Source organism: Chaetura pelagica, unplaced genomic scaffold (genome assembly GCF_000747805.2).
Source record: "Chaetura pelagica isolate M959 unplaced genomic scaffold, ChaPel_1.0 scaffold246, whole genome shotgun sequence".
Lineage (NCBI taxonomy): Eukaryota > Metazoa > Chordata > Aves > Apodiformes > Apodidae > Chaetura > Chaetura pelagica.
The window spans coordinates 2,784,633-2,808,521 of record NW_009953647.1 but is presented as its reverse complement, the minus strand read 5'-3'; the positions used below and the strand labels follow the sequence as shown (position 1 = coordinate 2,808,521).

Here is a 23,889-nt window from a genome sequence, read left to right as displayed (position 1 = left end):
ACCATTTTTAAATATATTTTATGCTATTTTAAGAAAACTTTCAAAAATATTTCCTAGACATTTGAACAATTAATCTTTTAAATGACAGTGTTGATAATTCAGCTTCCTGAAAAGCTAAATCTGATTTTCATACTACAGATGGTATTTTCATGACAGTAGTAGAGTGTGGCAAGATAATTTTGAATGCATTCTGCATGCATAACGTGGAGAGTACATTGGCAGATAATGATTATAAATAAAGGAATTTAAAACTGTTTTGTTGTAGGAGAGTGAAGGAGAGTATGGAAGTTGCAGTGCTGGTGCAGTACGGGCTGCTCCTGTCTACACATTACATTATGAGAAAAGAGAGAACTCGGAAAAACGAAGGCTGGCACAGGTAAGACACCTGAAACTTCTGTCCTTATTCTTGTGCACATGAGGAAATTTGTTTGGCACTTACAGTAACACATCAGTGAATCTGTTTGAGGTTGTTTTCTGAGTAGATTCTGGCTTTGGTGTTTTTTTTTTCGTAAGGTCTGTGTTTGCATAGTGTGATTAAAAGGCTGTGTTTATAGAAAGACTGCTATACTTTCTGAATGGAAGAGCAATATTAGTTGTATTTCATCCCTGAAGAGAAGGGGGAGAAAAAAAGGAGATTTATAAGTATGGACCTGAGATTTAATTCTTAAATACTGTTTTTCATAAAGACTTCTCATAGCAAATACATTCTGGTCTATTCACAGATCTGGGTTAAGGTATGATTTTTAGTTTCTTATGGTGGGGCACATTTAATTTTGCATTTCTAATAAATTCATTTGGCAGTCGTTCAGCTTTTACCCGAGCTCAGTTATAATTTATTATTTTATTAATAAGTCAACTAGTTAATACAGTGCCAGTTTCTTGTCCTTTTGTCCTCTAATCCTTTCTAGTCTTGATTTGAAGTAACAGGTGTAGTGTCTCAACTTTGGCAAGTGTTACAGTATGATTGGATTCATTTTTTGACAGTTTTATTTCAAAGATTTTGATACAATTTTTAATACTTTTTTCTGGGAACATATACCTGCATATGTACATATTTTAATATGTGGGTGTATTTTTATCTTTATGTTGTTATTACATGTTTTAATATATGTAATGAATGTTTATGTATAGATTGTTAATGGGTGTATCTATTTCCGATAAGAAGTAAGTATATAAATTTGGTCCAGCTGGTCTAACAGTGTTTGTTTTTTTACTTTAGAAACTGCTATGATAAAAACCTGAATTGTCTATTTTATCAGTTTGGTTTTGAGATAGTTTTTGTCTGCAATAAATATAAAGTTTGTGAAATTTAAAATAGAACTGGTGCACATTATTGCTAAACAATGTTGAAATTGTCCACTAGTATTAATTATTTTTAGCAGGTTTATAAATAATACAAAGATTTCTGCTTTAATTATTAAGGCAGGTTTTATTCCAGACGTGTTTTTGTGATCTCTTAAGGCCAGTAATAAAATGTTAAACTATGTGTATCTTTATATACTGGCAATTGTGGTATCTGCATTCTTTCAGTAGTTTCAGGTACACTAGATTTTTTCACTGGGTATCAGAAGAGAAGGTAGATAATTCTGTGAATGTACAAGTATAGATCTCTAATGTTAATAACATAAGTGAGACTGAAAATACTTGTTTCCAATAGGTGACTGTCATTTTAATATGTAGCAACTTTTCTTCCACCAAAATAATATGATAAGCTGAGGCACTAGGAAGCTTTTAATTCATAATAAGCCAAAATTCAAAGATTGGTGTAGCTGAATCTGCAATTGTGTGTATCTGTGTAAATACATAAAGCAAACGTACCCCTAGTCAGTGAATTTTTACAGATTGCTTTTATTAAAGAAATCTGCAGTAATTTACTGATATGGTAGTGCTGCCTTCTGGTAGATAAAGGAGTCTAGGGATACAAAGGACTATAATTTACCTTGGTGCAATTAAACATTTCTTTTGAAGGCCAGTGTTCGGACAGAACAATTTAACCTCTGTATGTTTTTGTGTGTGTACAGCTGTATACTGCTAAATACTGTAATATCACTACTGCTGTTTCTACCAGTTGTTTTTTAGTTTTGGAAACAAGACAGGAGTGCATGTCACTCCCTAGTTTTGTTTGCATATATAAACATACGCACATGCCTGTTTTGTATGTATACATACGCATACATTTTATATGTATACATACAAGGTTTCTTTACTCTTAAAGCTTGTAGCTAACAGCCCCCCAGTTTTGCTCTGCTGCCAACAGAAGGTCCTGTGTCTTTTCCCAAGCTCTTCTCCCAAGTGCCACCTGTAGCCAGTGGGCCAGAAGGAGCAAAAGGTAATTTACTCCTCAAGAACTTGGCTCTTGCACAGTTTCCTTCACCTCTCACTCACCCACTTTTTCCTCTTCCCCAAAAGCAAACTACTAAAATACTTCTAAAAAAGTAGTAGTCTTCTGTTGCTACTTTTGTGGGGTTTTTTTTATTCTTGGTAAGTGTTTCAATAAGATAACATAAAAGCAAGTTATTTGTGAATAAGTGTGGTTTTATACTTTACTTCCAAATAAATATATATATATTTGTATTCACAAGTACATAGGTATGAGAGGCTGTTTGATTTAGTGCTGAATCTGCCATTTAGCAATCTGTGAAATTCACCTCATTTATTGTTGTCAGGCTTAATCTTTCTGTTCTGTAACTCTTTCTGTCCAGATTTCTGAAATGGTGCCAATGAGTGTCTATAGGAGCATAAGAATAGTGCTAAGGTGCAGTTTATACACTTTGACATATATTTTAAGTAAGGACCAGATATTGATTAAGTTGCAGTGTCAGTGCTTGAATATCCACCCAAAACCTAAACAAACAAAAGAGAGATTGCTTTTAATAGTAATCTAGTTTCCAAACAATAGGCACTTCAGCACTTTAATACTATCTCTTCCATAACAAAACATTTTAAAGTTGCAAATATAACTAATTTGGTGTTATATTTATGTCATCTCAGATGCATGCATTGGGTTTTTCATTCTCCACTTCTTGGAAATACAGAAATAAACAAGTAAATAAATAAATACTTAGTAATAGTTATCCGAGATGCTGTGAAATTTATTTACTTTGAAACGTTATGTATGAGATAAAAGTTTCCTTCACTGTAAAAGGTCATTTTCATTATTGGTTCATAACAGGATTTGGGGGTCTAGGAGGATGTTTCCTCTACAATAGGTACTGCATCTTCTTATACCCCAACAAATAGTAGCTTGTATGTGGGTCTGCTAATTAGTGCGGTTATTTCCTGTTTTGTTGATGAGGCTTTAATAAATGTCAAGAGTACAGCCATGAAGATCTCCCAATTAGGCTTTGCGTTTGTAAAACCCAACCCCTTTGCTTTTGTGTGAAGATGACAGTTCCAACTGCAGCCTCAGCCTAACAGGGCTCAAGGGAAAGGATACTTCTCTGGTTTTATTGAAAACAAGGCCAGTTTGGCCCAGGGAGAGTACCAGCACTGGTCACAGTGCAGAGCTGTTTTTAACAATGAATATTTACTAAGCTTTAGCACTGCTGTCATAGTGGTTTTTGTTGTTTTGTTTTGTGTTTTTTTTTCCATTTTGGCAATAGGCTTTAAAAAATTAATAGTAAATCAAAACAAATTATAGCATATAAAATAGCTGTCAAAACCTAATCGGAGAATAAATCATTGAATGTGTTATTGACAACTGTAGTGATCAGCTTACCTTCCTATAATTTGCAATTTGAAAGTCTTTCTTAAAAAAAGAAATAATAGGAATGTACTCGTATGTGCTGGAGTGCATGTGCATGCACACACACACACACACACACACATCAAGCTTTGCCTAAGATGAATTTTTCTATCTCTGTAATATTCATTTGAGCTAGCTCCTGCTTAGGTTAGCTGTTCTAGGCTTTTTATATGTGCGCGAGCTTCACTATATTGTGAGTCAACATTAACAGATGGATTGCCCTAAGCAAGGGAAAACCACAACAACAAAATCTAGTGAAAGTGGAGGATTGAAGCTTTTTATTGTTAAGCCTTATTAAAACCTTGGCATGTGCACTGCTATTAACTGTTTCATGCCTAGACCTAATAATATGTCTCTGATATGTTTTATCTCCTTCATTAATTAGGAACATAGAAGAGATTAGAAATTACCGGTTAAAATTTTTAAAACAAAAATTTATGTAAGCATTGGATTACTTCAGCTCTGTTTATGGTATTTTGCCAATGATCTTTCTGGGTTTCTTTAACTATTGATGAGGGAGTACTGTAGTGCATGTATTAGAATATGGTGCATTCCATTTTTACATAATCTCTTCTAATTCTGTTTCATTATATGCTCCCAGGTAACACAGATTTCTAGTTAGAAATCTAAATGCAGGGAGAGTTCTATAAATTGTTCCAAATTAATATATTATTAAAAAGATATTGTGTTTATTATAAGCCTGGGTAAAATGCCAGGAAGATCTGTTTCATTTCATGAATATGATCTTTGTAATTTTAGTGTTATATCAGGTGGTAGGGTAGCTTACTAAAAATGGAGCATTTCAGGATGTCAATAGCCCTAATGCATTTAGTGTCTAATAACACATTCTTCAGCATTTGCAGAATACCAGGTAAGAACTACCAGTTCACTTCATAATTAGCAAGTTAGCAATGCTGCCTTGTCTCTGAGGAAATGTAGGTAATACCTGTACCTTTAGGCATGCACTGCGTTGCAGCTGTAATGGAAACTTGGGCATTTGGATTCTAAGTGTCGGTTTACCAGGAATCCCTCTGTGTCAGCACCACTTAAAATGTTCCTATATCTAAGAAACCAAGTGAACCACTTCCCATGACTTTGCTATGTTTAAATACACTGTCTAAGGTGGTTTAAAAATCACTTTTTGTACAAGGTAGTAAAAGCTAAGTTAATTTAAACTTTTTTCTTATTATTCTCCAACAGAAGAGAATGACCATTTTTTTTTTTTATTCTTGAAAGCATATCACATATGTAGCTTTTGCACTTTTGTTGTAGTATATTCTAGTAATTACATAATAATTCAGCTTGCAGTAGGTGTGCTTGGCTTCTGTTCAACAAAGATAGCAAGTGTCAGGCAGGAAGATGTGTTCAGAATAACCTTACATTCAGGAGTGCCCCATTTATCAGTAACCCTACAATGGCCAGTAAAATAAATGACATAATTATTAGCTACAAAGGACTTCCAGTAACTGATTGCCCTCCTAAGCTGAAAAAGGTGGTGAGACAGAGTTATTCTGAAGACTTTTTTTTTTTTTTTTTCTGGGAACATAAAAGAGGAGGGGAAATGCTTGTATATTCAGCACTGCATTATCTTATATTTGGTATAAGGAGACTGAACCCTTTCAAGAAAAAAAAAAAAATAACCTGCAGACAACCTCACAATAATACCATAAACATAAAAGCTCTAATTAAGGGTCTTTACCTGTACTTGGATTTAGTGGATGTGCTTGAGATCACATCAATGCCTAGCATCCCCAGATAATACTGGCCACTTAGCCAGAGCTATCTTCTGCTCTCATTGACTAAAATATTATAAATTGACAAATGTCACAAAGAGTAACAGATAATTGTTAATATAAATAATTTTTCTTATGCAAAATACAGTTTTGAAGCAAGCTTTGCCTGATTAATAAATTGTTTCTTTAGCAAATGTGATGTAATTTGAAAATATTGTAGATATTATTAGCTTCCAGTAATTTGGAGAAAAATCTTTTGTCTTGCTGTGTCAAGTAAGATCTCTTCTGGAAAACAGTCAGATTGCCTTTTAATTAAAAATAAAAAAAGCAGGCAGTAAAAATCCAAATTGCAGATTACGAGAGTGCCCTCTCGTGGCTCTGATACTTTTCCAAAGTAGTACAGGCACACGTGTCCTTCGTCTTGTATAAACCTTGCTGTTTACTACAGAAAACCGCTTAGAAATCAAGCAGTACTTCCTTTACTTTTTTTTAATTGGAAGATTATCTGGACTTCCTGCAGCTCAAACATTTAGATACTTTTCACGTATAATGCATAACTATTTTCAGAAATATACACTACTAAATAGAGGTATAATTACAAGATTGCTCAAACCTCCTCTGGAAGAAAATAGTATATACAGCCTCTAAACAGTAACAGTGACTGTTTTTAATTTAGTCAGTGAACACATCTGAAGAAAAAAGAAGCAGTATAAGTTTGTAAACCTTTTTATTTCATTATTTTTATTAATGTGAGCTCTTTCCTCTTCTCTGCCCTGATCTCTTCTCACCATAGTTTTAAGCAAAGGACCATTGCAAGTCTCTGCAGCAGAGTTCTGCTGTTCATTCTGCACCCATAAACCAGGGTAAACCTTGTGGCTGCCTGTTTGAGTTTTAAAGTAAACACTACTTGAGAAATCTCTCCACTGATGACCATGATTACAATTTAAAAAAAAAAAAATAAAAAAATGAAAAGCTAGGGTAATGGTCAGGAAATCACTCTGGAATTTTTGTTACCCTGTGAGCATTTAGTGAATGCTTGGTTTTTCAGGGCAAAGTCATCAGCACATCTGCCTCTGGGAGAGATATTTAGACAAGCTAAAAGTGTGCAGATGCTTTTGCTGTCTGTTATTGTCACCTATTTTCGTTTTTAATAAATAGGAAGGCAGCCTTTTTAAGGATCTCTCTTCAACAAACAAACCACACCAAGGTTTCTTTATTCTGAAGGATCTGAAAAATGCTATTTCACAAAGTACCTTCAAAACTGGATTCACCTATCTGTCCTTAGTAGTTAATTGAAATAACCGGATTAATTTTTTTCATCAGGAGTATTTAATGACATCTTAATGTAACAGTGGTATCTTCTGTTTTCAGTTACTGTGTATCTTCTGTCTTCCACCGGTTGTTTTGGTTCTACCTGCCCAAAGCAGGTAGCCAGAAGAACTGTCAGCCAGTGGTTAGGACCTGTGTCCTAACTTCCATGTTGCTTTTGCCTTCAGGCCTGAAAGTTTGAAGAGCACAACCTTATGTATAAAACTTAAGCATTAGTACTGTATATTCCTTAACCTTTTCTTTCTCTCTCTAATCATGTACCTAAGAGTGAAAAAAATTAACAAAAATGTTCAATTAAAGAATAAAGTTTGGCCTGGGGCCAAAGGAGAGAGTAGAAGAATTGGGAAGAGCCTTTCCTTTAGGGATCTGCACCTCTGCACGTGAAAGCCCAGATTCAACCTGTCTAATTTTAGACACTACTGAAACACTGAAGTTAGCAGCAGTGTTACCAGGGACACTTTCCACAGTAAGTGGAGAGAGAGGTACATGACCAGAGGGCAACTCAGTCCACAAGCATCTAGATTGCATCCTGATGGCACTTCTCTCCCACAGTTTATTGTCTAGTTTAGGCCCTAAAATACAAGAAATACAAGAAATTAGTGAATAGCACTCAAATCTAGTATGTGCCATCTATGTCCCCCAACACCTTGTAGACAAAGACCACCTTTGTTGAGCACAAGATGCCTAGTGTCAGTCAGGGGGAGGGACTGGAAGCCTTGGACGGAAATGTACTCCAAGTCGATATTTCTGTTTCTAAGGCAAATGTGATTACTATGTCTGTATTGAACACAGAGCCTCCCTCACGTAGGTTCTTCCATTGTCCATAGGGCTGATGGACAGAGTTCACAGAATCACAGAGTTGTCATGGTTGGAAAAGACCTCTGAGATCACCATGTCCAACCATCAACCTCCACCTCTCCCACCTGAATACTGCTCAGGTTTTGTCTAAAGTTGTGCGCCATTCGGTGTTTTTGATTAAATCTTGAAGTCTGGAGCTATATGATGTTTGTGTCCAAGGTCACATTCACACTGTGTATTCAAACATCAGTGATTTTGGAAAGTTTTCTTTCAGAAAAGTCATGTGATCTTCAAACCACTTCCAGCAGCAATTTTACCATGAGGTAACTCTGCTGATGTAAAGATTTGATGCACTTTTTAGCCAGAAGACCGATTGAACCAGTAATCTCTACTTTACTTGCTTATGATTCACAGATCATACACTTGTGTACCTGAATTACTTCCAGGCCTCCTGACTTTCCTGTTACCTCTAAAACATTGTCCCTTTTCTGCCTTTGTGGATATGGACACTCACATGTCTTTGTGCATATAGACATGAACTAGCTTTTATTTTCTGCCACGCATTCCCCCTTTATCTGCTTGCTCCTGTCTGTACTGTGACTCACTGAGCTCTCCATCCTGTCATTTCCCTTCCATCTAATGACTCAGTAAACCTAGGGTATTAATAACCATCAGAAAGGGAAAATAACTGATATTTTTCTTAGTTTGTTTTTGTAACTGGAAGTTCTACCTGCTGAGTCTGATTCTTAAAATCATCTGCAGTTAAAGTCCACTAAAGAATGCCTCTTTTTAAAAGAGCTGCTCACTTTAGTTGTACCTAATGTCACTGAGAATCTCCCTGTCCTGTTTTAGAAGACTAACACTTCTGCTTATTGCCAATAAAGTAAAGCCTTTGGATGGTGTCCTCTTTGCAGTGAGGGTGACTTGTGGCATGGTGCCACAGGGTGTCAGCTGAAATGGGCTGGTTTTGCTAAGAACAGCCTCTGTACCACTGAGAATGAGTGAGATCTGGCTCAGGGGTCTGAGTCTGATTCAGAGGGCCAGGAGGTGGTATAGGCTTCCTGAGGGAAAAACGGCCTGCGATTCTACATAGAGAATGGAAGATTATTTCTTATTTTAGAGAAAAGCAGAACTATTTCTGAAAAAATTCCCAGAAAAAGAGGGGTATTGAAGAAAAGAAAGTTTAGAAAGTCTATTTCTTCTTTATCTCTCTGCTTTCCCTCTTCCCCTGTCAGCCTCAGCTCTTGTGGCTGATGTGTAACACAAGTACTTTCCTGGGATTAGAGTACCTATTGCTTTATACCACAGTCTTTAACTGGAAAAGAGCAGCAGGTTAACTAGAAAGTGCTTAACTAGAAAGTTTGACTGAGAGATCTTTTGCTTCTCTACTGGAGGTGAAGCCATACGTCTGTGATTGGGTTGTAGAGGAGAATAGGTAAAATAGAATACTGACTCATAAATAATAGCGGACATGTATTTGTTTTGCTTCTTGTACTGAATGAATAATCTTTGGTATTTTTAAGAAAAAGGACACAGTACTTCAGAGATTTAAACCATTGTAGATATTTTTCCCTTCTTGAAAATTTATAAGTGCTGATGTATTGAGTAGCCAGTAAATGTGAAATTACACATGATTCATTTATCAGAAGATTGTTTCTCACTTTGAGGACAATTAATAGCAGCAGCCTTGTTAAACTTCCTGCCGTATGATTGATCAATAAGCAGTCATTCCAGAAAGCTGTGCTTCTGAAACCTCTAGCATTACATAAAAAGCTGACATTTCAAAGACTGACTTTTGTGCCCAATCCAGAATGTAACCAATGTAATGAAAATCCTTTAACATTCATGTATTTTGTTTACATTTTTATGCCACGTCAGTACATTTTGTGAGGCTACCAGCAAGTGGAAGACTGTTTAAGGATGTGTTGTGTTTGATTTATTTGATTCTCCCTGTGTTTATACTGTCAGGACCTTCTTTTTCTGGTTTCAGTGTTGTTGGCTTGCGACACTAAGATTCTGAAGTTGGGCAGAAACCAAACCTATACAAAAAGGACATAAATTCTCACAGCAGCTGCACTTGTTCCTTTGCTGAAATTTACACACAGGCTTGATGGTTCAACAGTGGCTTGTGGAGAATGTGTTTAATTAGTTAAACACTCTTACCTTCCAAGCAAGACAAGAGATGAGTTCTTGTGATGTGCGGTGCCTAAAGATGAGAAAATATTTAAATAGCAAAAATTGAAACCCTGTTCATGTTTGATATAGAGCAGATACATCAAATAAAAGCATTATTATGTAAGCAGAACTAGTTGGGAAAACCAAAACAACTGAGTGCTTTGAAGAAGTTTGTTGTTTTATTTTATAGAAGAAAAAAAAAGTATGACAGCAGTCTATTAAGACTTTATAAAGTTCTGGTGCAGCAAGAAAGGAGTGTTACCGTATCATTTCTTGCAGTAATAAATTTAAATGGTCTGGTTGTTATTAGAATGCTGATCAGGAAGGAAACAGAAGTCTGTCCTTTTTTCATAAAAAGGTATAAAAAAGGTTACACACTTCAAAATGCAGAAAAGACAGAAATTAAAAGCTTAAATAACTGCAAACAGCAGGGTACGTCAGTAATGGAAGGACTTCTTAAATGATTTTGACAGGTTTTGCAGGTGCACATACTATGTCACATTGCCTAGTGGAGCACTGAAAAAGATTTATGGTTCTCCTTTTGGAATTTATTAAGAGTTTCTTTCTTTCTTTTTCTTTCTTTGCAAAGTAGTCTGGACATACCCCTCCCTTGCAATCGTTTTTATTACGGCTCCTAGAGGAAAGTCACCTATTCAAAAACATGTGTTGCTTGTTGTCTCCGTGGCTAGCTCACAGGGCTGTAAACTCTGGAGAATGTTGTTATTTATGGCCAGATATTTTCCTTTCCTTCCCTTTTTCCTTTTTTCCCTTGTATGTAAATCCCATTTTATTTAATTTAGTTCTTGAAAGTCTTTTTGTATAATTTTGTAGCCCTAAGCATTTAAATTTGATAACAAGTATCTTTTTTAAAAGAGTGACTCTGACCATCAGGAACTAGAAGGTTTTATTTTGTTTTGGTCTAGGTTTATCGACATGTGCTCTGTGATATTCCTTTATATGACGTTGTTCTTGCTTTCATCAAGACACTTGCATATTGCTGTTTGTAGATGCTGGGAGGGGCCACTGCTGTGCCTATGGTGTTTGCTGATCCTAATGAATTTTATTCAGTTCCTGTTTCTCAAAGACACAAGTTTTTTTGTTGTTTTTTTTCTCCTTTACCTTAACTATCCATGTTGTTTGAGCCATTAGTGTTTCAACTAACCAGTGAATGTTATCTTGTACGATTAATCTATCTGCAGATGAACAAGTGTCTGTTTTGGTGTTGTTTCTGAAATTTCTCAACATTTTTAATGAACATTCTTTCCCACAAAGTTTTGTCTTGATGTTAGAAGTAAATGTGATGACAATATCTAATTTTGATGTAAATTCAAAAAAAGTGAGACAGAGTGTTGCCCTCTCAGGGTCAGTTTCAGGCTTACAGCTTTAATTACAATGAATGTCATGTCAGAACTTCCTTGGGGAAGTAGTGAATTACCAGTGTTACAGAAACAAGATATTTTAATTGTCCCAGTGAAGATAAATACTTAAAGCAACAATTTTTTAAACCGAAAACAGTGACTGTAGTTGTGGCAGTAATCAGTAGATAACCAATTAACAATATCAAGTGAGGCAGAGTGGTTAATCCTCCTTTAGTTACAAGCAGGGATGCGATTGATTGCAACACTGATGGGAATGACACAAAGAAATCACAAAACCGGGAAAGAGTTATAAATATCACTAGTTGGTTTCTCTGTGTTCTGTCCTATAACTTTTGCCCAGTATTAAGACTAGTTTGGGCTCTTTCGTAGTTTTTAGTACTCTAATAATTGTCTCATTTTCTGTCAACTGATTTAACACATTAGGAACCACGTTTCCTCTTTGTGGATGAAGAATTACGGAAAGTGTAACCAAAGCTTGCTGCTTTAATTAAATCCTCTCTTGCTAAACAAGAACAAATGCGTCAATGTATGAAGAGTGAACACTGAGGTGTTCCTGACAACAAAAGGGGGGGGTGAAGTTACATAGAGTGTCTTGGTACATGTAGAACACTGACAACCTCTGTAATAGGTGACGTAGTGAGATCCTCACAGTACAAGATTTCCAAGCTCCTTGTGGTCTGAAATTAAGGACGTATTTCTTCCCCGTAAAGGCTTGTTATAGATTTAGACATTTGGTGAACTGCATGATGAGATGTGGGCAGTAGCACTTTTTTTACTTGCATTTGATTTTCTTTAAAGTTAGCTAACTTTTAATTTTTTCATTTTCCCTTTGTACAAATTCTGTCCATATGTCTTTAAATTATTTTCCAAGATTCCCGGTTTCCAAACTTCATAATCTCTTCAGTGGTTGCCTGCATAGTTAATCTTTGTGGGGTTTTGATACAAAAAAATCACAGGAGATGTACAAAACTTTAGTAGTTGGTTTCTCTGTGTTCTGTCCTATAACTTTTGCCCACTATGAAAATTAGTTTGGGCTCTTTCATAGTTTTTAATATTCTAATAATTGTCTCATTTTCTGTCAACTGTTACTTGATTTAACACATTAGGAACCACGTGTTTTTTCAAGTATTGTAGAAATCTTTTGCCTGGTTCTGCTTGCTGATTAATAATGTGATATAGCAGATTAGTGGTACTCTATATAGTAGCATATGAATTTACAACACACAGCTACTCTACACAAGCTCTGCATGGGATGCTCTGAGTGATTTCAGTAAATGGTCCTGCACAAAGGCATTCATGATGCACAGCTGGCATACTACTTAGCTGGCAATTCTGTTTAACAGCCTACTATCAATATAGCTATGTGAAGAGGCTCCTGACTTCTTTTGGTTTTGCTGCTTCAAAATTGCATTTCTTTTCATGCTCAACACATCAACCAAAAATTGACAAATATTTATATGAGAAAGTAGCAAACCACAGTGCTTGTTGTCCTACACTTGCAAGAAAAGGTAAGTAGTAGACTTGAGTGATGCTTTTCCTCCAATAGCCAGTCTTCTGCTAATCAAGGGTTTGCATAAATAATTAGGCACTAAAGGCTTTGCATAATTAATAAAATCCTCCATAGGCCATGAAATAAAAATGTTCTCTTGCTCTTTAATTTGTGACACTTGAGAACTTCATGTCCTCTTGTAACAATCTTTAAAAGACTTGATCGGTATGTGATTTTCCTCATCAAATGCTCAGGAAGCCTTAATGAGGAAAGTGACTGCTAGTCTGCAAATAAGTCATGCTGAAATATAAAAAATAAATAAAAATTATACTGTTAATTTTCTATCCTCCAGACTCGTTTCAACCAGCATCTCAGTAACCAGGATTTTGCCTTGGATGAAGATGATGATGATGATGAAATGGAGAGAACAAGCAAGTAAGAAGCCTGTTTGGTTGTGTGTGTATGTATGGGAGAAAGGGTAACTAGTGTTACTCAGCAAATCTGGGTTCAAGTGATGCATTTGTTCTCCTGTCCAGAATGACAGCTTGATTCCTGATGTAGATGATGTCAAGTAGTTTAGGATTAAATCTGCTTTTAAAAAGAAGGACAGGCTATTCTGTCTTTTCATTATTTATACTGCCTATAAGAGCTTGACATAATCCTCAGTCTTCACAGACTCAAGATAAAAAGATAGGCTACATACACAAAGAAACAGCAAAATAATATTTACCAACATGGTTGGCAGTGACCTCACTAATCTATTCTTTAAGTCTTATCTTGTTGTCATGGTAATAGAAAGTTTTCTAAAGGATCTGGAAGATAAATACTGCCTTGTGAGTCTCCCTATGTTTGAATTAAAGGGAAATCCTATATTGAGGCTTAAGCTGCATTGATGCATACTCTGATTGAATTCAGGGGACAATTTTTTGTAATAAACATACGGATATAAAACATGAAGGATCTTTAAAGTAAAGTCAAGCAACTTAAGCCATGATGCACTGGGGAAGAGGGAGCTCCTGAAGTGTTCAAAGGATATTATTAAAACAGTGAGCCATGGAAATACCCTTTGTAGTAATATTCTGGAGAGACAGAGATAGGGAAAGACTGCAGTAGTATGGGGGTCAGAGGTAAAGATAATGCAATTAATGAAATAGAAAATAAGAGCCAAAAGCACCAGTTCTCCTTGCAGATAGGCAGGGCTCCGGTCAATCTGGTCATATGACCATAGAAGATTTTTTGAAGTATGAGAGTTTTGCCCCTAGAACAAATTGTGTGACTAGGTCAGCTGGAGAGGTGTAGCAACGCTGACCTAAATATAAGGTGTAGATACGGGGAAAGAGGAACCAGTTTTGGAATAACTTAGAAGTAGAGGGAAGTTTTTGGAAGCCATATTGAAGGTGACTTGAAGTTAGGAAACAGGATTTCCAGCTAACAGTAACTGTATCTGCATAATATACATGTATCTATCTTACATCTGTGCTTAGGAATATTCTTGAGTAGGAACAAATTCTGCATTTATGTTTCCTCTCAGAAGACTTGGAAGACATTCTTCGACTTTCAGAAGTGTCTGTAATAAAATAGCTTTTGTGTTACTAGCTGGTGACCAAATTTTGTTTTCAGGTTATCATCAGAAGACAGTGAAGAAGCTTCTGCTTACTTTTATGATAGTGATGATTCTGGTGAAACTGGAATAACTCCTCAGCATCAAGGAGAAATGGACTTGCTTGGGGAGATTTTGGACACGCTGAGCACACACAGTTCAGATCAAGGAAAGCTCTCAGGAGCAAAGAGCCTGGATTTTTTTAGGTCAATGGATGACATTGATTACAAGACTGAGGTTAGTCTTCTGCTTTCTGTTGAAAAACAACTCCAGTCTCTTTATAATGGAATCCAGTACTTGTGGATTCAAGAACATACAGCTTAGACACTGCAGCACAGTCCTTGGAATTCCTACTGTCTCTTCCTAGGGCTACGTAGAAGTACACCCATGCTGGCAACTGCATGATGGCTTTTTGCCAACCAAGAGATTGATTACACCTTTGGCCAGTTTATTCATCATCTTGCAACAGTACTTTTCCCCTTTAACAGTAACCATACATAGTCCTGTGAATAACGTAGTAATTTACATGATCAAATAGTTTAGTGCTGTATTTGGCTGTTCAATCTGGTACTCCCAGAGCTGGTTTTAAGTCTTTTTAGTGTGGTTCAGAAGATATTTATTTCCATTCTCACTTTGCATTCTCAAACTAGACTTACTGATATGGTGATGTTTCCGTCTTGGTTAAATCATGAGATCTGTGTGGTAACTGCACCTGAAACACTGCTAGAATAGTACTCCAGAACTTTCTAAAAGGGCTTCTTGATCCTTTTTTAGGTAGAGTTGCACAGGGCCTGTAGTGTAAGCAAACTCCTTACCTACAAGTTTAAAACTCTCACCAAGTGATTGCTGTGATGTTAGTAAAAAAAAATGTGGTTTTGAATTACAGCTCATATCAGCTGTTCAATTTTTACTTTTGCTGAAAGGGATCCTATAGTAGAATATTTATAGAGTAGAATAATATATATTCTATTATATTTATATAATAGAATATATATAGAATACTGGAATAGTAAATTCCGATGCAAGTGTTTGAAAAGCTTGTAAAATTTTCTGAGTATCACAAAAGAGTCACATTAATAAAATGTCCTGTTTGGTTTGTTTGGCAAAAAAATTTAATATTAAAAATTGGTATAATTAATTACTGAAGCAAAAAGGAAATGCCATCTGGTTTTAGTTTTAGTGTTTTAGTCCAGCTCCTCCTCTTATTATGGGTACAAACCAGCAAAATGTGTCTTTATTCGCTGTCAAAAGTGCTTGTGCAAAGCCTTAATGGACAGGGGAGGCAGAAATCCTTCCTCTACACAAAAGGAGATCCTTAGGGTAAGAGAGACAGAGTTCTGGTGAGGAAGTGTAAAAAAACCCCAACAAACATTGTTGTTTTGAATCATTTAACCCCAAAAGGAATCCATGATTTAGGAACACAAAAAATCCACTATAGCTTTTTTGTTTCAAAAGTACCAGTGTAGAGACATCTCTTGTAACATTAACTATAAACACATGTTCTTTCTTTCAGAACAAGTCGAATGCACCCAGTGAGAGCAACCTTACCCTGCTCTGCAGCAATGCTAATGATCAAGCAGAGTGGAACCTTGGTCAGGATGACAGTGTGCTCCATGGGAAGCAGCTCCCTCCATCACCAAGGAAGCCAGTTTCTTCTGGTGGCCACAGAGAATCTCTCTCAAGGCTGGAAGAAGAAAGTAGTGGTAAAACATTTGTTGCTGAGAAGATGGACACCAAAAGTATGACAACGCCATCTCTATTGCGATCAAGTCCCCAGTTTGCTTCTCTGGAAAGTTTCAAAGCAGGTTATTCTTCCTATAAGTATGCTGAGCAGAATGAAACACTAAGCAATACCTCAGAAGGTCAGCTCTCAGCAAGTCTTGCTCAAGATCCATCCATTCTGGTCCCTTGGGAGAAAGACAGGAAGAAAGGAAATGAAACTCCAGAAGAGGGTGGGCTTCTTCAAGAAGTGGTGTCATTGTGTAAACTGAGCTCTGCTTTTCACTATGGTTTAAATATTTCAGAAGATAGCTTATCCAGCAGTAGCAGGGGAAATAAAACATAAGAAAACTATGAGAAGGGAAACTTGACTCCCATCAGAATTTAAAGGGAGACTACTCAGGACGCCATATAACTCCATATAACATGATAACCAAAAGTTGAAAAAGGAATAAGAGATCTTAGATTATAAAAATAACTCTCTTCAGTTGAGTATGCATTTTCTGCCATTGGGACATCACTTCTGTGTTTACCCAGTTCATTTTTTGGCTATAGTTCTGTCCACAAAATGGAACTAAATGTATCAATGCACTCTTAAATCAGGTACTAGTTAGTCTCTGTGTTAAAAATACAGCAAGCGTATGGTGCTTCATAGCGTTTGCTTCCTTTGAGCAACAGGAAAGGTATCACCTAACAGCTAACCAGGTTTTGAAGGTACTGTATTCGTCCCATTAAGCATGAAATGAACAGAGCAATCTGATTTGTCTGAAATGTACAATTGTTAGTATTTGTAATGAATAATAATTGCCTTAATCTTTTGAGAAGAGGTTTAACTGTCTTAGAAGGTGAATGCAAATCTACAAAACAGCAATAATTATTTTCCATGGCAAGAATTTGCTTCAGCAAAGCAGGGGTGAAAGGAAACTTTTTTAGAATGAGGAATTTCATGTGAATATAACTTGGAACTTACCCCAAACTAAAACTGTGGCCCTGTCTTCCAGACTTCAAAAAGGTAGCACATGCTTTTCTTTCTTCTGTAAAGTACATGAAGTGATAATTATAATGTGATGCTATTAACTTCTGTTTACAACTAAGACACTTTAAGGGCATACTATCCCGTTTCCCTAGGTAGAGTATTTCACATAAAAATTTCAGAAAGGTGAGTGTAAGTGGCATTGACAGATTTCTATTATTTTTTATTTTATACAGTGTAATAGTGTTTAAAACTAAGTTGTGCCTCTTCTGAACTATTTTCTTCCCATTTTTATTAACTATCTTTTCAGAGGTAGATTGAACTACTGTTCCTTAGAAGTCACATTTAGTTAAATGATCAAAGAGTCATGACTGAAAATTACTTGTAACACTAGAAAACTAAAATTGCAGATTCAGCTTGAGACTGCATGTACCCAACTCTCCTTTTTAGCTAAGCTGAACAACCAAAAATCACTTTCTAAATCCAGTGAAGGTGAAAAAATTGACTTGATAATTAGTGTATTTAGAACAAGCATTTGGCTTTCTTCTGGCAGCATTCCTGAGGAATATTTGGATATTTTTAAAGTCTGAAAATTCTTGCTGCTGTGTGGAGCAAGATACGGATTTATTTTTTTAAATTTTCCTCCTCTTTTCTTTTTCCACTCTTCCAGCTTTCGATACATACGTTGTCCTCCATGATAGCTCAGGACAGGAAAGGCATGAAGTAAGTCTCAGGAGATTGGAATCATCAGCCTTGAAGGGTATTTGCAATGCAGTTGGCAGAAGTAACTCACAAGTATAAAATGAACTGTGCCTGAGAAGAATGCTCTTCTACTCTTCTAAACTCATGTCAGAAACCTTTTTTATTCCTTTTCCTCTTTAACATGAATGACGAGTTTTCTGCAAAGTTTAATATGAGTTGCCTATTGAGATTTATGAGTAAATTTTCCTTTTAACTAACACAAATCAAAAGTGTTTTTTTGATTGCTTGAACTAAGCAGCTGAACTAAGGGTGTGGATCCATATCATTACAGGGGAAGTGCTTGATGCTTTACCAAAGAGATGCAGTGGAGTGAGACCTTGGCTTTGGTAATACAAAAATTTCAGCTTGTTCCAGAACAAGAAGGACTGGGTCAGTGCTTATCATTAAGAATGAGCCTCCAGAAATACTTTTTTAAAATCAGTGGTTACTAATATACTGGAGAGACAGAGAGAGGGAAAGACTGCAGTAGTATGGGGGTCAGAGGTAAAGATAATGCAATTAATGAAATAGAAAATAAGAGCCAAAAGCACCAGTTCTCCTTGCAGATAGGCAGGGCTCCGGTCAATCTGGTCATATGACCATAGAAGATTTTTTGAAGTATGAGAGTTTTGCCCCTAGAACAAATTGTGTGACTAGGTCAGCTGGAGAGGTGTAGCAACGCTGACCTAAATATAAGGTGTAGATACGGGGAAAGAGGAACCAGTTTTGGAATAACTTAGAAGTAGAGGGAAGTTTTTGGAAGCCATATTGAAGGTGACTTGAAGTTAGGAAACAGGATTTCCAGCTAACAGTAACTGTATCTGCATAATATACATGTATCTATCTTACATCTGTGCTTAGGAATATTCTTGAGTAGGAACAAATTCTGCATTTATGTTTCCTCTCAGAAGACTTGGAAGACATTCTTCGACTTTCAGAAGTGTCTGTAATAAAATAGCTTTTGTGTTACTAGCTGGTGACCAAATTTTGTTTTCAGGTTATCATCAGAAGACAGTGAAGAAGCTTCTGCTTACTTTTATGATAGTGATGATTCTGGTGAAACTGGAATAACTCCTCAGCATCAAGGAGAAATGGACTTGCTTGGGGAGATTTTGGACACGCTGAGCACACACAGTTCAGATCAAGGAAAGCTCTCAGGAGCAAAGAGCCTGGATTTTTTTAGGTCAATGGATGACATTGATTACAAGACTGAGGTTAGTCTTCTGCTTTCTGTTGAAAAACAACTCCAGTCTCTTTATAATGGAATCCAGTACTTGTGGATTCAAGAACATACAGCTTAGACACTGCAGCACAGTCCTTGGAATTCCTACTGTCTCTTCCTAGGGCTACGTAGAAGTACACCCATGCTGGCAACTGCATGATGGCTTTTTGCCAACCAAGAGATTGATTACACCTTTGGCCAGTTTATTCATCATCTTGCAACAGTACTTTTCCCCTTTAACAGTAACCATACATAGTCCTGTGAATAACGTAGTAATTTACATGATCAAATAGTTTAGTGCTGTATTTGGCTGTTCAATCTGGTACTCCCAGAGCTGGTTTTAAGTCTTTTTAGTGTGGTTCAGAAGATATTTATTTCCATTCTCACTTTGCATTCTCAAACTAGACTTACTGATATGGTGATGTTTCCGTCTTGGTTAAATCATGAGATCTGTGTGGTAACTGCACCTGAAACACTGCTAGAATAGTACTCCAGAACTTTCTAAAAGGGCTTCTTGATCAAACACTAAAACTAAAACCAGATGGCATTTCCTTTTTGCTTCAGTAATTAATTATACCAATTTTTAATATTAAATTTTTTTGCCAAACAAACCAAACAGGACATTTTATTAATGTGACTCTTTTGTGATACTCAGAAAATTTTACAAGCTTTTCAAACACTTGCATCGGAATTTACTATTCCAGTGAATAATATATATTCTATTATATATATATAATAGAATATATATAGAATACTGGAATAGTAAATTCCGATGCAAGTGTTTGAAAAGCTTGTAAAATTTTCTGAGTATCACAAAAGAGTCACATTAATAAAATGTCCTGTTTGGTTTGTTTGGCAAAAAAATTTAATATTAAAAATTGGTATAATTAATTACTGAAGCAAAAAGGAAATGCCATCTGGTTTTAGTTTTAGTGTTTTAGTCCAGCTCCTCCTCTTATTATGGGTACAAACCAGCAAAATGTGTCTTTATTCGCTGTCAAAAGTGCTTGTGCAAAGCCTTAATGGACAGGGGAGGCAGAAATCCTTCCTCTACACAAAAGGAGATCCTTAGGGTAAGAGAGACAGAGTTCTGGTGAGGAAGTGTAAAAAAACCCCAACAAACATTGTTGTTTTGAATCGTTTAACCCCAAAAGGAATCCATGATTTAGGAACACAAAAAATCCACTATAGCTTTTTTGTTTCAAAAGTACCAGTGTAGAGACATCTCTTGTAACATTAACTATAAACACATGTTCTTTCTTTCAGAACAAGTCGAATGCACCCAGTGAGAGCAACCTTACCCTGCTCTGCAGCAATGCTAATGATCAAGCAGAGTGGAACCTTGGTCAGGATGACAGTGTGCTCCATGGGAAGCAGCTCCCTCCATCACCAAGGAAGCCAGTTTCTTCTGGTGGCCACAGAGAATCTCTCTCAAGGCTGGAAGAAGAAAGTAGTGGTAAAACATTTGTTGCTGAGAAGATGGACACCAAAAGTATGACAACGCCATCTCTATTGCGATCAAGTCCCCAGTTTGCTTCTCTGGAAAGTTTCAAAGCAGGTTATTCTTCCTATAAGTATGCTGAGCAGAATGAAACACTAAGCAATACCTCAGAAGGTCAGCTCTCAGCAAGTCTTGCTCAAGATCCATCCATTCTGGTCCCTTGGGAGAAAGACAGGAAGAAAGGAAATGAAACTCCAGAAGAGGGTGGGCTTCTTCAAGAAGTGGTGTCATTGTGTAAACTGAGCTCTGCTTTTCACTATGGTTTAAATATTTCAGAAGATAGCTTATCCAGCAGTAGCAGGGGAAATAAAACATAAGAAAACTATGAGAAGGGAAACTTGACTCCCATCAGAATTTAAAGGGAGACTACTCAGGACGCCATATAACTCCATATAACATGATAACCAAAAGTTGAAAAAGGAATAAGAGATCTTAGATTATAAAAATAACTCTCTTCAGTTGAGTATGCATTTTCTGCCATTGGGACATCACTTCTGTGTTTACCCAGTTCATTTTTTGGCTATAGTTCTGTCCACAAAATGGAACTAAATGTATCAATGCACTCTTAAATCAGGTACTAGTTAGTCTCTGTGTTAAAAATACAGCAAGCGTATGGTGCTTCATAGCGTTTGCTTCCTTTGAGCAACAGGAAAGGTATCACCTAACAGCTAACCAGGTTTTGAAGGTACTGTATTCGTCCCATTAAGCATGAAATGAACAGAGCAATCTGATTTGTCTGAAATGTACAATTGTTAGTATTTGTAATGAATAATAATTGCCTTAATCTTTTGAGAAGAGGTTTAACTGTCTTAGAAGGTGAATGCAAATCTACAAAACAGCAATAATTATTTTCCATGGCAAGAATTTGCTTCAGCAAAGCAGGGGTGAAAGGAAACTTTTTTAGAATGAGGAATTTCATGTGAATATAACTTGGAACTTACCCCAAACTAAAACTGTGGCCCTGTCTTCCAGACTTCAAAAAGGTAGCACATGCTTTTCTTTCTTCTGTAAAGTACATGAAGTGATAATTATAATGTGATGCTATTAACTTCTGTTTACAACTAAGACACTTTAAGGGCATACTATCCCGTTTCCCTAGGTAGAGTATTTCACATAAAAATTTCAGAAAGGTGAGTGTAAGTGGCATTGACAGATTTCTATTATTTTTTATTTTATACAGTGTAATAGTGTTTAAAACTAAGTTGTGCCTCTTCTGAACGATTTTCTTCCCATTTTTATTAACTATCTTTTCAGAGGTAGATTGAACTACTGTTCCTTAGAAGTCACATTTAGTTAAATGATCAAAGAGTCATGACTGAAAATTACTTGTAACACTAGAAAACTAAAATTGCAGATTCAGCTTGAGACTGCATGTACCCAACTCTCCTTTTTAGCTAAGCTGAACAACCAAAAATCACTTTCTAAATCCAGTGAAGGTGAAAAAATTGACTTGATAATTAGTGTATTTAGAACAAGCATTTGGCTTTCTTCTGGCAGCATTCCTGAGGAATATTTGGATATTTTTAAAGTCTGAAAATTCTTGCTGCTGTGTGGAGCAAGATACGGATTTATTTTTTTAAATTTTCCTCCTCTTTTCTTTTTCCACTCTTCCAGCTTTCGATACATACGTTGTCCTCCATGATAGCTCAGGACAGGAAAGGCATGAAGTAAGTCTCAGGAGATTGGAATCATCAGCCTTGAAGGGTATTTGCAATGCAGTTGGCAGAAGTAACTCACAAGTATAAAATGAACTGTGCCTGAGAAGAATGCTCTTCTACTCTTCTAAACTCATGTCAGAAACCTTTTTTATTCCTTTTCCTCTTTAACATGAATGACGAGTTTTCTGCAAAGTTTAATATGAGTTGCCTATTGAGATTTATGAGTAAATTTTCCTTTTAACTAACACAAATCAAAAGTGTTTTTTTGATTGCTTGAACTAAGCAGCTGAACTAAGGGTGTGGATCCATATCATTACAGGGGAAGTGCTTGATGCTTTACCAAAGAGATGCAGTGGAGTGAGACCTTGGCTTTGGTAATACAAAAATTTCAGCTTGTTCCAGAACAAGAAGGACTGGGTCAGTGCTTATCATTAAGAATGAGCCTCCAGAAATACTTTTTTAAAATCAGTGAAGATTAAAAACTTATAGAAATACCTATGTCTCATTATGGCATGCATCACTGGAGAATCTCAGTATTCCAGAGTTAGAGGTTGTATGACCAGAGGTCTGTACTCCAAAGTTTTTATCTATGCCATGGCTTCTTCTTGTGTATCAACATGATATATTTTGGATTTTTAAATAACATAATAATATTATATGGCAAAGTGTTTTGCACTATTATAAATCAAAAGTATCATTAAAAGTATTTTAAATATTTGCTTTAAACTTTCTGGGTGGGTCAGACCACGTAGCTCAGGTGATGTTCAGATGAGAAAGCTGCAGGGCAACCTCATGGACACTTGTTTAGAGGTGGTATTAAGGACTCAGTAGAGGGCATTCTTCTCCTTTGTTGGTACTTAACATAAGCCAAACTTAGTGCTGCCAAGTGTCTAAGAGAAGAGACGCAGCGCAAAGATGTTTGTTCTTGTTGCACTTCTCACTTGTTCTCATTCATGTCCTGTCCACAGTTCCATCTAAAATGACTTTTTGTTCTCTTCATTTATTAAAGGTAATGAACAGTATTAATGTCTTAAGGAGAAAAATAGAAAAAAATATTGAAATTATGGCCATCGTTACTTTCACAATAATCAAACACGTAAGTCCAGGGATGCTGCCAGATAATGTTTTTTAAAAATGTCTCTCTGATAGAATAAATCTTACTGGCTTTACATGATAGACACTGAATTCCTATTATCATTAGATTGTCCCCTTTACACCGTTGTGGAAAAAATATGGAAGCCATGTGAGGCTGCTGATATTCTTACAGTTATTAGAAGAATCATAAAATTGAAAGTTTGATAGTGGATTATTTAAAATTTGAGAAATTATAATAATCGACATTGTAGTAATTCACTGTTCCATTGAGAGAAAATGCAGGCTGAAAGGAAGTAGATGGAACATGAAATTCAACATAGAATTATTTTGCAGTTTATAAAGCCCATAGAGTGTTTTAAATAATTAAATAGTATGTCCATTTTTGTTTTGGACCTTATATGAGTTTAAAAATAACTCAGACCTTTATCTATGTTGAGTTTTATTTAACAGGTACATTTTTATCTCTGAAATGTTACAGAATCTGTTCCACTTACTATCAGTGATCTTTTAAAAAGGCTAATTTTTGTGCCTTATTTAGACAGAATTGCCAGTTACCAAATAGGTAAGAGTCCAAACTGATATATCCAGTTCAACACTGTTGTTCTCTGTCCTTGTGAAAATATAAAACTGTTTATTGGCTACATATACAGTATTTTTATTACCACATTGGGTTCTATATTAAGAGAAATTGTCCAGTGCTTTTTACAAGTTTTGTTCTTGTATGCTGTTTAT

The 23,889-nt window shown here is 36.1% G+C and overlaps 1 protein-coding gene across 1 annotated transcript in view; it reads left to right on the top strand.

The window, feature by feature from the left end:
* Nucleotides 1-20,721, top strand: part of DENND1B (DENN/MADD domain containing 1B) — a 152,606-nt gene extending 131,885 nt beyond the window's left edge. The window contains exons 19-25 of the mRNA XM_009999938.1: nucleotides 266-376; nucleotides 13,001-13,083; nucleotides 14,269-14,485; nucleotides 15,762-16,200; nucleotides 17,096-17,126; nucleotides 18,679-18,895; nucleotides 20,170-20,721. Coding sequence (XP_009998240.1) covers nucleotides 266-376; nucleotides 13,001-13,083; nucleotides 14,269-14,485; nucleotides 15,762-16,200; nucleotides 17,096-17,126; nucleotides 18,679-18,895; nucleotides 20,170-20,721 — 1,650 coding nt within the window. The remainder of the gene's footprint in view (nucleotides 1-265; nucleotides 377-13,000; nucleotides 13,084-14,268; nucleotides 14,486-15,761; nucleotides 16,201-17,095; nucleotides 17,127-18,678; nucleotides 18,896-20,169) is intronic.
* Nucleotides 20,722-23,889: the final 3,168 nt, after the last annotated feature.